Here is a 14,443-nt window from a genome sequence, read left to right as displayed (position 1 = left end):
GCTGAGGAGTGGCTGCAGGGAGGGGCCACGGAGAGGAGCAAGTAGCTGGAAGTGTAGTACAAAGAGACCACACCTGGGTTGCATAATCTTGTTTTGATCTTCACACCTTTACTTGTGAGCACTGTTATCCCTTTTCTGCAGATGAGCAAGTTGAGGAGATGACCCATGGGCACGTTAGGAACTGAAATGAGCACGAGACTCACTTCCAACCATTGGGCCTGCCCAGCGGCCAGCGAGGCAGTCCTGAGGGTTGCCTGGGTCCAGTCTACCTGAGTCAGTACATGGTAAGTGTGAGGTAAACAGGGAAGTCCAAATCTCTGACCGAGGACCAAACCTGCTGATGTGAGAAGAAGCCATGAACCAGGCATTTACATCTGTGAGTCTGATCCTTTCATCTTTAGATGTGGTCAGGGACTTACCTGGGGGTTGGGGAATCATGTGGCATAAACCTGAAAAGTGGTGAGAGTGGGCATTGTCACCCGCTAGGCTGGGCATGAAGGAAGGCCAGGCCTCTGAACCCAGCCTCTGAGGTCCATGTTGGCAGCCCCAGGTCAGAGGCAACTGCCATCCCTCCGCGTTAGTGCTGGGGGAGGCCCCCTGGGCTCCCTGAGCTCCTCCCCATCCTCAAGGTCCAGCCTGGCAGTCCCTCGTTCAGGCCTCAGGCGCACATTCACAGAGACCTCTGACATGACAGGTTCTGTGAGAGAGGAGGCATTTGAGCCTTGAAACAGGCTTCTTAGGGCAGGGACCACAAGCAAGCTGACTACCAAGGACTTGGTGAAGGGTAGGCCATCCCCAGGTCAGCGGGGAGAGATCTCAAACAAGATGATTTCAAGGACGAGAGCCCTCTGTGCAACTATGTTAGGAACAAATGGCAAGAAGAGAAGCCTGCAGGACCCAAGTTCTCAAGCACCCCACCCATTGTGACATCACCAGCTGGGCCGGCTGGGAGAGGAGAGGCAATGGCAGGGTCTTTCCCCTCAGCCCTGGCCTCCGCCACCTCCTGGGCCAGCAGCAAAGCCAAGGGCCATGCTCCTGTTATCAGTTTTGCTGCTCATGTCCCAAGCCAGGGGTGCACATCTCGGTATGTTGACTCCTCCCATGTCCCCCCACCCCCCATGGCCAGAGCAGCTCTCCCAGTCCCTGCTCACGTCCCCTTCTCCTAGTCAGTGGTGAGCATTGGAGGCAGTGGAGGGAGTTGGTTAGTGAGCTCGTTGATTAATTAATTGATTACAGCAAATACTAATGGAGTGGCTCCTCTCCTGGGGGCTGGGCTGGGACTCTCTCTCCAGAGACAGATCTTTCTTCTCTGCACAGGCAGTTGCAGCCTGTGCTCTCAGCCTCCCAGGAAACACAATGTTCTAGAACAGTTCAGGGCTTCTGGAAGGTTCAGGCCCTTTCTGGAGCCACTCTGATTTTCCACATGAATTAGTACCCTAGGACTGTTGAAACCAACCACCACAAACTTAGGGGCTTCAACAACACACATTTCTAATCTTACTTAGTTCTGATGAATGCAGATCGGGCACGGGTCTCCCTGGGCTAAAATCAAGGTGTCAGCTGGACTGCATTCCCTTCCGAGATTCTCGGGAGAACCTTTGCCCTTTCTAGCTTCTGAAGGTCATCTCCATCCCTCGGCTGAGGGCCCCTTCTTCCATCTTCCAAGCCAGCAGCACTGCAATTCCTTGCCTTTCTTCCCTAGTAACATTTCTTCTTCTTCTGCCTGATCCACTACCGTTAAGGACCTTTCAGATTCACTGGGCTCACTCTGATTATCCAGGACAATCTCCCCAGTTTGCTTTTATTTTAAATATATTTTTATTGATTTTAGACAGTAAGGGAGAAAGAGAAATAAAAACATCAATGATGAAAGAGAATCATTGATCAACTGCCTCCTGCATGCCCCCTATTGGGGATCAAACCAGCCACCTGGCCTGGGTCCTGATAGAGAATTGAACTGTGACCTCCTGGTTCATAGGTCGATGCTCAACCACTGAGACACGCCGGCCAGTCCAATCTTCCCATTTTGAAATCAGCGGATTAGCAACTTTAATTCCTTCTCCAAACTCCCTTTTGCCTTATAAGGCACTATCCACCAGGACATGGTCCATTAGGACATGGACATTTTTGGGGGAGGGAAGTGTTATTCTGCCTGCCACTTTATAGTTGGTGTTGGAAAAATCTTTTCCTCTGATTTCTCTTGGGTGAGAGCAGAGACAAGCTCAGTGAAAACTCTCCTGGGATCACAAGGCTGGAGGGGGCAGAGCCAACACTTCTGACCCATGTCCCAGGCGCTGGCTACAAACATAAAGCATCTGCTGGCTTACGCGTGTACCTGGTGTTTCCCTGAGCCAGCCTTAGATTCCTCATGTCTAGAATGAGCATAATGGTAGCTACCTAGAGACCTCCTATAGATATTGATTGAGTGGTTTCATTTTTTCCCTTCCTTCCTCTTCCATGTCACCAGCATGCGGCAAAAGACCCACTTATGAGGAAGAATTTCAGCATTCCAGAATCATAGGGGGGATGGAGGCTGAGGAGGGTGAGTTCCCATGGATGGTGAGTATTCAGGCAGGAAATCAACATTTCTGTGGCGGCACGATCATCAACAATTGGTGGATTGTCACTGCGGCTCACTGCTTATCTAATGATGAACTAAAGTAAGTATCAAGAGCCCATCCCCGTTGCTTCTGACACTGTCCACCTCCGGAGCATCCCCTACAGACCTGATTGCTAATGGGAGGCCCAGGGCCTGTCAGTCCCAAGTCAGACAGGATGGCCCTGGGACTGAGGAGGCGGTGAACTTCTGCTGTGCCCACCTTGAGGTCACCCAGGGCCAGTAACTAGGGCTTCCCTGCAATCACACACTCCAGGAGTATCTAGCCTGGCAGAATTAAAGGACTTGGTCCGCTTACCTCTCCTAGGACAGACAAATCCCTCCAGGAAGAAATTTTCTTCTTTCTGAAAGCTTGGATTTCCAGGCCATGGGACCCCCACTTCCCTCCTCCCTGTAGAGTTTTCCTTAAGCTCCAGGAGATGGGTAGCAAACGCAGCATTTACTGATTACTAATCGTGGCCCGGTGACCATGTAAGCAACTGCCTCTATTGTTTCATCATACAACCACCCTCTAAGGCAGGTAGAAGGAAAACTGTGTTTTATAGAGAGGGAAACTGAGATCCAACTGACTTTGAAGGGTAAATGGAACATCTGGGAAAGTTTCTCCGTGGCACGGCCACATAGTTTGTTGCATCTGCCCACATGGGATACTTAGACACTGGCTATTGGAAAGTTTCTGGCCATTCTGCCTGGAGGGAATTCCTGAATTATGACTGAAGACTCTTCCTGTTTAATTAGTGGCATGTCTGGATTAAACTCCATTCTGATGTCTATTAGTTGCTGGCAGGCAAATCGATGTAATCCTACCTTCCCTCTCTGTGGGCTGGTTTGGTCTGTGCCAGGTGGTGGGCTCTTTGGAGCAGCCAAAGCAAGCTCTGCCTTGGCCCCATTAGGAGGGATTGTCTCCTCCACACCTCTGGGACTGTGGTGGGCACCGTGTCACTGTGGTCTGCCCACAAAGACTGCTTCGCCCTCCTTTTTTACCTTTTAAAAATTATCACATCTTCTTAGCAACAGCCCTGGTAGAACAAGTTTTAAAGGCCCATAGAAATATATGGGATGTAGGTTTTGGGGGCACAGCAAATTCTGGGTGCTTGTGACTTTCCTTCCCCTCTACCTGCCCTCTCCGGTTCTGTGCCGCCCAGTCCCATGGACCTGAGCATTGTGCTGGGAACCAACGACTTGCAGAGCCCATTCCTGGAAGTGAAGGGGGTCACCAGCATAGTGATTCACAAGAACTTCGAAAGGTCCACCATGGACAACGACATCGCCTTGCTGCTGTTGAACACGGAGATCAAGTTCAGCGGCCTGAAGGAACCTATCTGCATGCCCAGGCAGCCCGGCCCCACCAAGTGGAACAAATGCTGGGTGGCAGGATGGGGGCAGACCAAACCTGGTATGTGACCACGCAGTAGCTTCCGAGAGCTGTTGGGGGAATCACCAATCACAGGCATCTGGAGATCGGCCACTCAATCTAAAGGAGGCAGGAGGAGGGTGAAAGGAGAGAGGGCTGAGGGGCAGGGGCAAGAAAAGAACTTGCATTGGAGCACATTCCTGCCCAGCAGAGGCTCGAAGAGGCCCAGTCTCAGCCTCCGAGGGCCAAGGAAGCATCACCCCAAGGCCCAGGCTGAGATGCCAGGTCTGAGACAGCCCGGGGTGTGGTCGTGCTCAGCCAGCACACAGCAGTCTTGTTTGCTTGTGTAAGTGAATTTAAACTCTCCAGTTTGCCAGGGGCCACTCTCCTCTTTATTCTCTCACATCTCCCTTGATTCACACACCAATGTCTCCCACCTGGTTTGTACAGGCGTTCACGGTGCCTGTCCCAGCGTAGACCTTTGATGGCCCTGGAGGGTTGCCCAGCCAGAGAATCTGTTGGTACTTGTTACCTGTTGTTTCACTGTTACTCGGCCAAAACAGGAGGAACTTGTCCCAGGGCAGAGAGGGATTATGAAAGCCTTGCTGGACTGTCCCCAAAGAAAACTCAACGAAAGCAAGAGCCAATAGGTAGGGGGTGGGAACAGCACAGCCCTGTTCCAGGCCCGTGAGAGACTCTGGGTCCACAGGGACGCTTTGCCTCAGGCTGAGGCCTGGAAAATGGCAGGTATTGCAGGACTTCAGTAGCTAGAGGCCACTGGCGTGTGACTGCTTCTGTGCACCAGGCACCCCTCGAGAGTAAGAAGTGAAGGAGGAGGCCTCCAGATTAAAAGTAGTCAATAAGGAGAAGACTTTTGAAATGTCTATGTGGTCAGAGTTAGTGAGCTAGAAGGAAGCCGGCTGGAAAGGGCCCTGGCAAGTCCCCTGTGAAGACCTGCAGCCAACTTCCCCTGCCCAGAGGACTGGAAAACTTTCCAGTGGGCGTGCCGGTCCACGTTCAGCAGTCCTGTGTCAGGGGAGGGCCATCCTCTTATCATCAAAAGTGGCCATGGCAGGCAGGAAGAGGAGGTAGGACTGTGCTGAGAAATGACCGATAGCCAATTCCGAGAGATCAAGTCTGTAGGGCTGGTTGGAGTCAAGCTGGAAGTCTTCTTGGAAGCAGGGGTCTAATTTTGAATGGGAGGAGTGATTCAAGTAGGTGGGGAATTATGGGAAAACCTGGGGTGATGGAGTGAGTGAGCTGTATGGGATTGAGGGAAGGAAGTAGTGAGGGGGAGGGGGAAAGTGAGGATGTGGAGGAAGGTGGAGGGCAGCAGGGATGCACAGGGTGGTCGAGAGCAGGTCGCTTGCATTACCTACACACACAGACTGCTATCCAGCGCCTTTCCTGATGTGCTTTCTCTTTGGGCCAGATGACAAAAACTCTGAGTCCAGTGACCTGAAGAAAGTGCCAATAGTCATCATGGATTGGAGGGAATGTACAAAGGTGTTTCCAAAGCTTACCAAAAACATGCTGTGTGCTGGGTATGCGAACAAGAGCTACGATTCCTGCCAGGTAACTAGGGGTGTTCCCTCCCTGCCTCTCCAGGTCCTCCTCCTCTCGGGGCTGCAGGCAAGGGTGTCCTCTCTCCACTGGGAATAAACAGTGAGTCTGGGAAATGTGTGGGAATCAGGGCGTGGCCCTGGGAATGGGGACATGGATTAAGAAATACTCATTGTGAGGTTCTTAGAGTGATACCAAAAGCACAGCTCGAAAGAGGAAAAATTGGTAGACTGGACCAATAAAAATCAAAGATTTTTCTCTGTGAAAGACCCTATCAAGAGGACAAAAAGACAAGCTATGGACTGGGAGAAAATATCCCACAAAGAAATTATACTTAGAATAGATAATGAACTTTCAAACTCGACAGTAGAAAAACAAATGGTGCAATTAAAAAATGGGCAAAAGACATGAACAGACATTGCACTGAGGAGGATAATGGGATGGTAAATAGGAACATGGAAAGATGTTCAGTGTCATTGGCCATTAAGCCAAAGCAAATTCAACTCCCAATGAGACCTCACTGCATGCCTCTACAAGTGGATATAATAATAATAATAATAATAATAGTGACAATGCCAAATGCTGACAAGAATGCTGAGAAACTGGACACATTGCTGGTGGGACTTTAAAATAGCCCAACCACTCTGGAAAACAGTTCACCATTTTCTTAAAAAGCGGAACATGCTCTGGCCACATAACCTAGCAAATGCTACTCTCAGGCATTCAAAACAGCCCTTGCCAGCATGCTCAGTGGTTAGACAGCATGCCTCTGACCTTGCACAGAATGGTTTGATCGAGGGGTGGAGGATTTGATTCCCGCTCAAGGGCTTGTACCTGGCTTTCATGTTCAATCCCCACTTGACCTTGGTCAAGCACATGCAAGAAGCAACCAATCAGTGTCTCTCTCTCACATCGATGTTTCTCTCTCTCTCCCTCCCTCCCTTCCTTCACTCTCTGTAAAACATTAATGAAAAAAATATCATCCAGTGAAAATTAGCAACAACAAAAAACAAAACAAATTAAAAAAAAGAGAAGACAAAGCTTTCCAGACACAGTAGTTAAAGGAAGATCTGGGATCACAGCCATGCTATAGACCTAAGGGAGCAACCAGATCAATCTGGAGCCAGAGACAAAGGACTCCAAATAGTAATAGAAGGTGGGGGTTGGGGGCAGCAGTCAACAGACAGTGTGAATAAAAAGAGAGCATCCCAGAGAGAACATGGAAATCAGAGGCTTGAAACAGCATCATGTGTTCAGGGAAGTTCCAGTGTTTCAGAAGCCAGAGGTGACAAGAGCTGTGTGTGGGCAGGGGAGCAGCGCAGTAAGGGAGGCCGTGCCATGCGTGGGAGACTACAACTATCCCCTGCTGTCACTCCTATGCTCACACAAGAATATAAGAAGCAGGCCCCACCCATACTCCCACTCTCTTTCCAATCTCTTTGATTCAACCCCATCCCCTATTCTAATGGCCCAACCAACTTTGTCCACATCTGAAATTATCAAGTGCCATCTCCGGTGATGTTTTCTGCAGCCTCTGCTGCAGAAGCTGAATATACATCCAGAGTCAAGGCTTTTTTGTTGCAATCTTTTGCAACAAAAAGTGCACTTTAATGAGAGCTTCGAAAATTAATCCTCTATTAGTTAAGTGGTCTGTAAATAAATGTGCTGTTATTGTTTTAAGCCTTTTTTTTTTTTTTTTTTTTTTTTTTTTAGTTGTGAAATGAAAAGTTTTGCCCTCTGTTTAGAAAGCTTTCTGTTTGTTGACAATACGCTGACAGTGATCCAGTCAAGGAAATTTTTCTGAAATTATACAACATTATCATCACTTTAAAACAAAGAAACCATTTAAAAATAATTGCCCTTAAAAATAAAATTACACTTTTAAATTTAGCAAACTTTAAAAAAGCATGTAATCACACAATTAAGGGAAATGATCACTTTAGGGTGATAGCATTTAAATATGTTCAAAATAATGGCAATAAAATTATGCTATGCTTAAAATACAAATTAGCAGTAAATGATAAAATTAAAAATAGTTGAATTTTTTTGGTTTACTTTTCCCAGAACTTTTCTTCTTTGTAATCAATCTCCTGGTGAAGGTTATAATGTGCAAAGAAAAAAAAAGTTAAATTAAAAAAAATAATCATTTTTAAGTGGCATACTCAAGCAAAATATAACATCACACATATACTGGCTAGTAACAGTACTTTGTGAGTGATTTACAGAATTTTAAAAATTTCATCTGCTGACAACCTTGGGAAGTAGTTGGTATTATCCCTATTTTAATGACATGGAAACTGAGGCTTTAAAAAGTTACTTGCTCAAGGACAGTTCTCTCCTTAATATGTAAGGAAATAAATAATCAAGACAACCTATTAATAAAAATTTTATAACATAGATGCCTTCATAAAATTGAAGGAAATTATAAAATATCATTTATGGGAGGAGCTATTTGGATAGAGATCCTGTTGATTTGGTTCTTGCCCCATGACTTTGAAACAGAACTAGCACCAAAAAAACACACGCCCACAAAAAACAGACAAGTAGTAGAGCAACACTGTGTATGGAAAGAGGAATTTTGATTTTGGCCAAAGCTAACTGTATCCTTGAACTCCAACCTCTCTGTAATTCTGCTCTATTTAACCCTCTATTTGGTGATGCAGAGCCAACCCAACCTCCACTTGAAAACACTTTATTAATTATCTTCTCCTACACTTTATCTCTATTAGCACACTTTGACCTGGGAGCTAGTCACCAACATCTAGGTCATCAGATCAGGTGGGTTTTAATTCATTCCTCTTCATCCTGACCTTCAGATACTCATCATTTTACCTCATCTTAACCAGTCCCTCTACCTTCTCTCTGGCTCCTCTCTACACAGTCCCACACACTCTTTCTGTTAAATTCCTAGTCATTCTTCAAACAAAGTGCCTTGGAGTTTCTTCTGACAGAACTTTCCCTCAACAGAATCAGTTCCTCCCCCTCTGCACTGACTCTAGATTTGTTCATACTTCTCCTGCTTCATCAAACACAGTTAATCCTACTTGTTTATATTATCTCCCCCACTAGAGCATAAGGTCTTATATCCCCGTTGCCTAACAATTAGTTTTTCTTCAATGAAAAACCTCTTTTGACATAGTATGATTTTAGTAGAAAACAAGAATCAAAATACCTACCTCACAGAGATATGAGGTGGTGGGGTTGAAAAAGAAAGTTAAGGGGCTAACACAATGCTTCTCACATATCCAGGAAATGTTAGTTCTACTGCTCCTCCCCCTGCCAGAGTCCAATCATTCTAGTCACCTGTTTATGATCATGGAAGAGGAGGCCATCTCCCCGCTTCTCTAGTCCTGTGCATATTTACTCCATCTTCTAGCTCCCATCTGCAGCTGGAGTTATTTTTCACCAGGCCCTTCTTCCATTTCCTCTTTCTCTTCCTCTCCCTCCTCCTCCTCAATATTCAGTCCTACCCTATCCACTGCCCACACTCTACAGCACATGTGTCAAACACAAGGCCCGCGGGCCAAATCCGTCCCGCCAGGCCTTGCAATGTGGCCCGCACCACGCTGTCATCACTGCACTCCGCTGCGTTTCCATCACAATGACAGTTTATGACTGTTCAGTAAACCATTCGGCCCACGATTTAGGCTGGATTTTAGGTTTTGGCCCCTTCTCTGATTGAGTTCGACACCCCTACTCTACAGCCTACAGTTCCCAGAGCCAGCCTGACAGCAACACACTCCCCCAGGGGCCCAGGATTGAGGTGGGCAGTGGGCAGTAATGACAGATTCCCTTTGACAGTCTTGAGGAGGGGAGGCCAAGGGATCCTCTTCCATCCGTGAAAGTTACTGCACAAATGGGCAGTTGAGAATGAGACTTGCTACTGAACTGTGTTCTCTGCCCACAGGGTGACAGTGGAGGGCCCCTGGTCTGCACCACAGAATCTGACAGGAAGTGGTACCAGGTGGGCATCATCAGCTGGGGAAGGAGCTGTGGGCAGAAGAACATTCCAGGAATTTACACCTTGTTATATAATTATGGCCCCTGGATCAAGAAGGTGACGGAGGTAGAGGGAAGGTCCTATGACCCTGAGAAAGTGAGAACTGAGGAGGTGAGAGCTCCTCCCCCAGAGACACAGATGAGATCCAAGGCCTCAGAATTCCCAGAGCCCAGTGGCCCCAGACTCTGGCTCCTGCTCTGCCTTCTGTCCTACATACTGTTCTAGGCCATTTTCTACTGGCAATAAAACAAGTGCTATTCCATAACCAAGGAGAATGTGTTTGAATGATGGTAGCCACGTGGCTACATTGGGGAGAAGTGGGTAGTGAAGTGGAAAGAACAGATGTTGACTGGGACTATTTCTCAAAAACGGCTTCCAAGTGAAGGCCACAATGACCCCAGGCCCTCCAGTTTACGTCCTACCAGCTAAGCAGCCTCAGTGGAAATAGCATCTGATTCCTGACAATTCCAGTAATTCTGTAGTCTAACTCTTGTGACTCAGAAGCCCCACAAATGACCTGAAAGCTTCTACATCTGCCTGGAGGGGAACTCCTACCTCCTGTAGCCACAGGGCTGCGATGGCTAAAAATCAAACTCACAACCTCATCCTGAGACTTGCGGGTGTCTACTGTTAAAGGCATTGATGGAGAAGGAATGTGATCCTGAACACTTGAATGGGGGTGTATGAGAAGACCCTGATGGAACTGGGACCCCGAATTCTGATTAGTTTTCTTTGGCAGTGGCCACAGTCTTCCCCTACTCCTCCACCCCTACCCCCACCCCTCAGTAAGAGGGACCTCTTTGCTCACCCCAGGGTATTAACCCTGTATTGCTGAGGAAAGGGTCATGGCCTTCCCTGAGGCGGCTGTCAAGCAAGACAATGCTGATTTCCTCAGAACCCCATTCCACCGCCCTCTCTGTTTCTATAACTAGACTTACGGTAAGTCCCGGCAGACTCCTACAGGTGAAGTACAAAGCGTGACCCATGAGGATGGACACGCACCCCAAAAGAACCTCTTGAGTTTTCTAATTCGAACCGATAGAAATCTAGGCTTGGATATTGAGGGTGGGGTAATGATGGGAGGAACATACATTTGCATCAGGTAAATTGATTGATATGGGTTCACGAAGCAGGGATTCTGCATTTAATGTTACATCTGCATCTACTGTTCCCAGAGTCAGGAAGGGCTCTACCAGTCTGTGTGGCCAAAGCATGCACTAAAAGGAGACCCACCGAGAGTGAGTTAGAAAGACTGAGCCTGCTTTGGTGTAATGCAGAGGGGGATTGGAATGTTGGCATAGATTTGTCATTGAGACCTACTCGCCCACCCTGGGAAAAGACAAATTTTTTTTTTGAGAGTGAGCCCAGCATTCTAGGAGAGCTCTGAGTTCACTCTTCCCTGCAGGCCAGACCTCACAGGGGTACCTGCAGCCACTGAATTGGGAAACCTGAATGCAATGGGGGTAACTGGATCCCTGGAATGGCAGGGGAAAATGGAGGCACTCAATCGACAAAGGCAAGGTGGGTGTGGTTACTGAATGAAGAGTCAAAGCAGCAATTACAATAGTCCTATATGCACAGAGCCGTGATGTTAGCTCACTGATCATGGTGTTCTATATAAGCAGAAAAATTCTAGGTCAGATGAATAAAGTTTAATTTGAATCATACAAATAGAGAATTGTGGCTCTTTAATCAGTTCTCAGACTTGAGCCAGTTTATAGCCCAATGCCACTTGAATGAAGGGGAGGTTGGGTCCCCCTATGAGGGACTCCCGTGCACCACCAAATGTTTACACGCTAATCTTTCTCCCAGCCTTCTCTAACTGCACTGGGGGAAAGGAAATAATCAGATCTTTGGGGGACCACTGCACACTGGCTCTGACCCGACAGATTCCAGGGGACCCAGTGTCCCTGTGGCCCACCAGTCAGAGAAGGGGCTTGTGGAGGTCAGGTTAGCAAATCCATCTCACCATGGGCCCAGGGAGTCCCCAGATCCTTCCCATGGTCACTCCCCAGTTCTGGGGTGTGTGAGTATGATAGATACACTGAGCAGCTGGCAGCATCCCCACACTGGTCCCTGGCCTGGGAGTGAGGGATATTATGTGGGAAAGGCCATGTGAAAGCCACCAGAACTTCCCCTACCTGGAAAAGAGTGAACCAAAGTAACAACACGCACCTGAAAAGATTGCAGAGATGGGAAGTAGTTGGTATTATCCCAACTACTTTGGGATAGGTTCCAGATAAGGAACCATGACCAGCTGAGGTGCTTGCTGAGGGCAAAGAAAATGCAGAATAGGTATTAGAAAGGGTAGTTATAAATACCAGCTATGACCATGTGACCAGTTACAGTAATGGACTATAATTGTCATGAGTATTTTTCTCTTATTTTATTATGCATGTTTGTATATGTATATATTAAGCAAATATCTTTTTCTTCTTATCATGTAACATAAGGTATGTTGACTTACATCATAGTTGTGTGTGTGTTTGTGTGTTTGTTAATCCTCACCTGGTGATACTTTTCCATTGACTTTTAGAAAAAGTGGAAGGAAGTGGGAGAGAGACAGAGAGAGAAACATCAATGTAAAGGAGATACATTGATTGGTTGCCTTCCACACAAGCTCCAATTAGGGCTGGGCATTGAGCCTGCAACCGAGGTACGTGTCCTTGACTGAAATAGAACATGGGACCCTTTAGTCCAAGGGGTGATGCTCTATCTACTGAGTCAAATGGGCTAGGACTATGTCATAGTTTATGGGACTTTATATGGAATAGTACTTAAGTTACAGGATATTAAGAAGACTAAACATCTGTTGAGGACTGCCTCCTCTTCTGAAGGAAGGATTAATGCATTTGCAGTGATTGGGCATCAACCTATAAATAAGGAAGTCACAATTCAACTTCTGGTCTGGGCCCATGCCTGGGTTTCGGGCTCTATCTGCAACCCAGGGGAGTGTGGGAGGCAGCTGATCCATAATTCCCTCTCATCATTGATGTTTTTTGTTTTGTTTTGTTTTGTTTATCTCTCTCCCTCTCCCTTCCTTTCTGAAACCAATAAAAAATATATTTTTAAAAATTTACATTATGAAACTTTGAGTAAGCAGATATCCTTCCATAATGTGGGTGAGTCTCATCCAATCAGTTGAAGTGCTGAATAGACAAAAAGACTGGCCTCCTTGAACAAGAAGTTCTCCAGCAGACTGCCTTCGGACTTCATCTGCAACATCAGCTCTACTGGGTCTTGAGACTGCAGCCCACACTGCAGATTTGGATTTGTCAGTCTCCACAATCACACAAGCCAATTCCTTACAATGACTCTCTATATGTATATACACATGCCTTCTATTGGTTCTGTCTCTCTGACTAAAACAACAAGGAATATCTTCAGTACAGCGAGTGAAGAGGGCTGCTATGATAATGAGCTGAAAGCAATGTTGCCATTTAACATTGAACTGAGTACTGCATGCAATGCTTTATCATGATATAGAAACAGTGAGTTTGAACACTATCCAGTCAGTTTACCTATGATTGGTCATGCCAGATGATTATCATGTGTGATCCATCAGAGTTTAATACCTAGAGCTGCAGTTCCTAAACTGTGCACTGAGGTGCCCTGGACACTACTACAAACTCACGGGGACACAATGGAAGCACAGAGACATCTGTTGGACATAGAGGGAAATGGCATCATCTGTCAGGCACTGAGCAGAGAGCTACTATTAAGTCATTTGGACTTAACCACTTAATAAATGCAGTTTCTAAGCATTTGTTTTGGCCTAAGAATGTGTAGAAAAAAATTACTAGGACACTAATGGCCTATGAACTGAGAAACTCTGGGAACCTCTGACCTAGAGGATAACTGCTGATGTTAATATTTTGTATTTGAGAATAAAGCATGAGCTGTAATAGAAATTTTGTGCATCTTGGCTGTGACAATATTCTCAGATTTTCCTTGTTTGTCATGAACTTGACCATTTTTAGAAGTGCTAGTCAAGTCTACTGTCGATGCCACTCTATTGGAATTTGATCTTTTCCTATGGCTAGACTGAATCTATGGGTTGGATAAGGAAGATTAAGTACCATTTTGATCACATTTTATTAAGGCTATGTGTCATCCACGTGATTTACAACTGTTGATGTTGACCTTGATCACCTGGCTGAGGCGGTGTTAGTTGGATCTTTCCACTCTAAAGTTACTTTTATACCTCTTTTCATACTGTACTCTTTGGAAGGAATTCACAGTGTGAAGCTCACCCTAAGGTGTGATGAGTTATGTTCCACCTCCTTTAGGGGAGAGTATATTTACTTGGAATTATTATTCATGAGATATTAATCTCTTTCTCCCATTTATTATTTTACTAGTGGCCCAGTGTACTAATTTGTGCACCTTGAAAAGAACTGTGGGCCCCAAGGCTGTGGTGGGCATAGGGGCAGGTCTCAGCTCATCTCACCTGGCTCCTCCCACTGTGACCCCTGGTCCTGTCTGCCAATAGCTGATTGGCGACAGCAGCGGGTATAAGTGGTGCCTGCTGCCCTGATCACCCCTTAGGAGCAGGAGAAGGTAGAGAAGGCCTCAGGAGCAACTGAACAACTGGTCGCTATGATATGCACTAACCACCAGGGGACACACATGGAACATGATGGGCATCAGCAGCAGGTGGAAGAGTGCAGAACATGGCAGGTATTGGCAGCAGGATGGTGGAGCAGGTGAGCATGGGCGCCACTCTAGGAGGGTCCAGGTTGCTGTCATTGGAGCAAGCCTCTGGTGGTTACTGAAAATTCTTTGCTCCCATGCACTGTGGTCCCACCTGGCATTCACACTTGCTGCTGATGCCTGGCACAGATCCTGATAGCTCTGTGCTGTCTGTAGGTGTCTCCTGGTGATCAGTGCATATCATAGCGACCAGTTG

At 46.8% G+C, this 14,443-nt stretch overlaps 1 protein-coding gene across 1 annotated transcript; it reads left to right on the top strand.

Annotated features, from left to right (window-relative positions):
* Window positions 1-495: 495 nt before the first annotated feature.
* Window positions 496-11,351, top strand: PRSS55 (serine protease 55). The gene is made up of 5 exons (XM_036425213.2): window positions 496-1,084; window positions 2,468-2,660; window positions 3,763-4,013; window positions 5,404-5,546; window positions 9,442-11,351. Exons 1-5 carry the CDS (start codon window positions 1,030-1,032, stop codon window positions 9,757-9,759), a joined length of 960 nt encoding a protein of 319 aa, XP_036281106.2. The 5' UTR covers window positions 496-1,029; the 3' UTR covers window positions 9,760-11,351.
* Window positions 11,352-14,443: the final 3,092 nt, after the last annotated feature.

Source organism: Pipistrellus kuhlii, unplaced genomic scaffold, assembly GCF_014108245.1.
Source record: "Pipistrellus kuhlii isolate mPipKuh1 unplaced genomic scaffold, mPipKuh1.p scaffold_m20_p_8, whole genome shotgun sequence".
Taxonomy (NCBI): Eukaryota; Metazoa; Chordata; class Mammalia; order Chiroptera; family Vespertilionidae; genus Pipistrellus; species Pipistrellus kuhlii.
Note: the sequence above shows the minus strand (reverse complement) of the source record. Positions and strands in the feature narration are given on the sequence as shown.

Excerpts from the sequence above, each read along its gene's own strand:
- PRSS55 (XM_036425213.2), top strand. The coding sequence starts at position 1,030 with ATGCTCCTGTTATCAGTTTTGCTGCTCATGTCCCAAGCCAGGGGTGCA. Across the intron at positions 2,661-3,762 it reads TTATCTAATGATGAACTAAA|TCCCATGGACCTGAGCATTG; the intron begins GTAAGTATCAAG and ends TGTGCCGCCCAG. Across the intron at positions 4,014-5,403 it reads ATGGGGGCAGACCAAACCTG|ATGACAAAAACTCTGAGTCC; the intron begins GTATGTGACCAC and ends TCTTTGGGCCAG.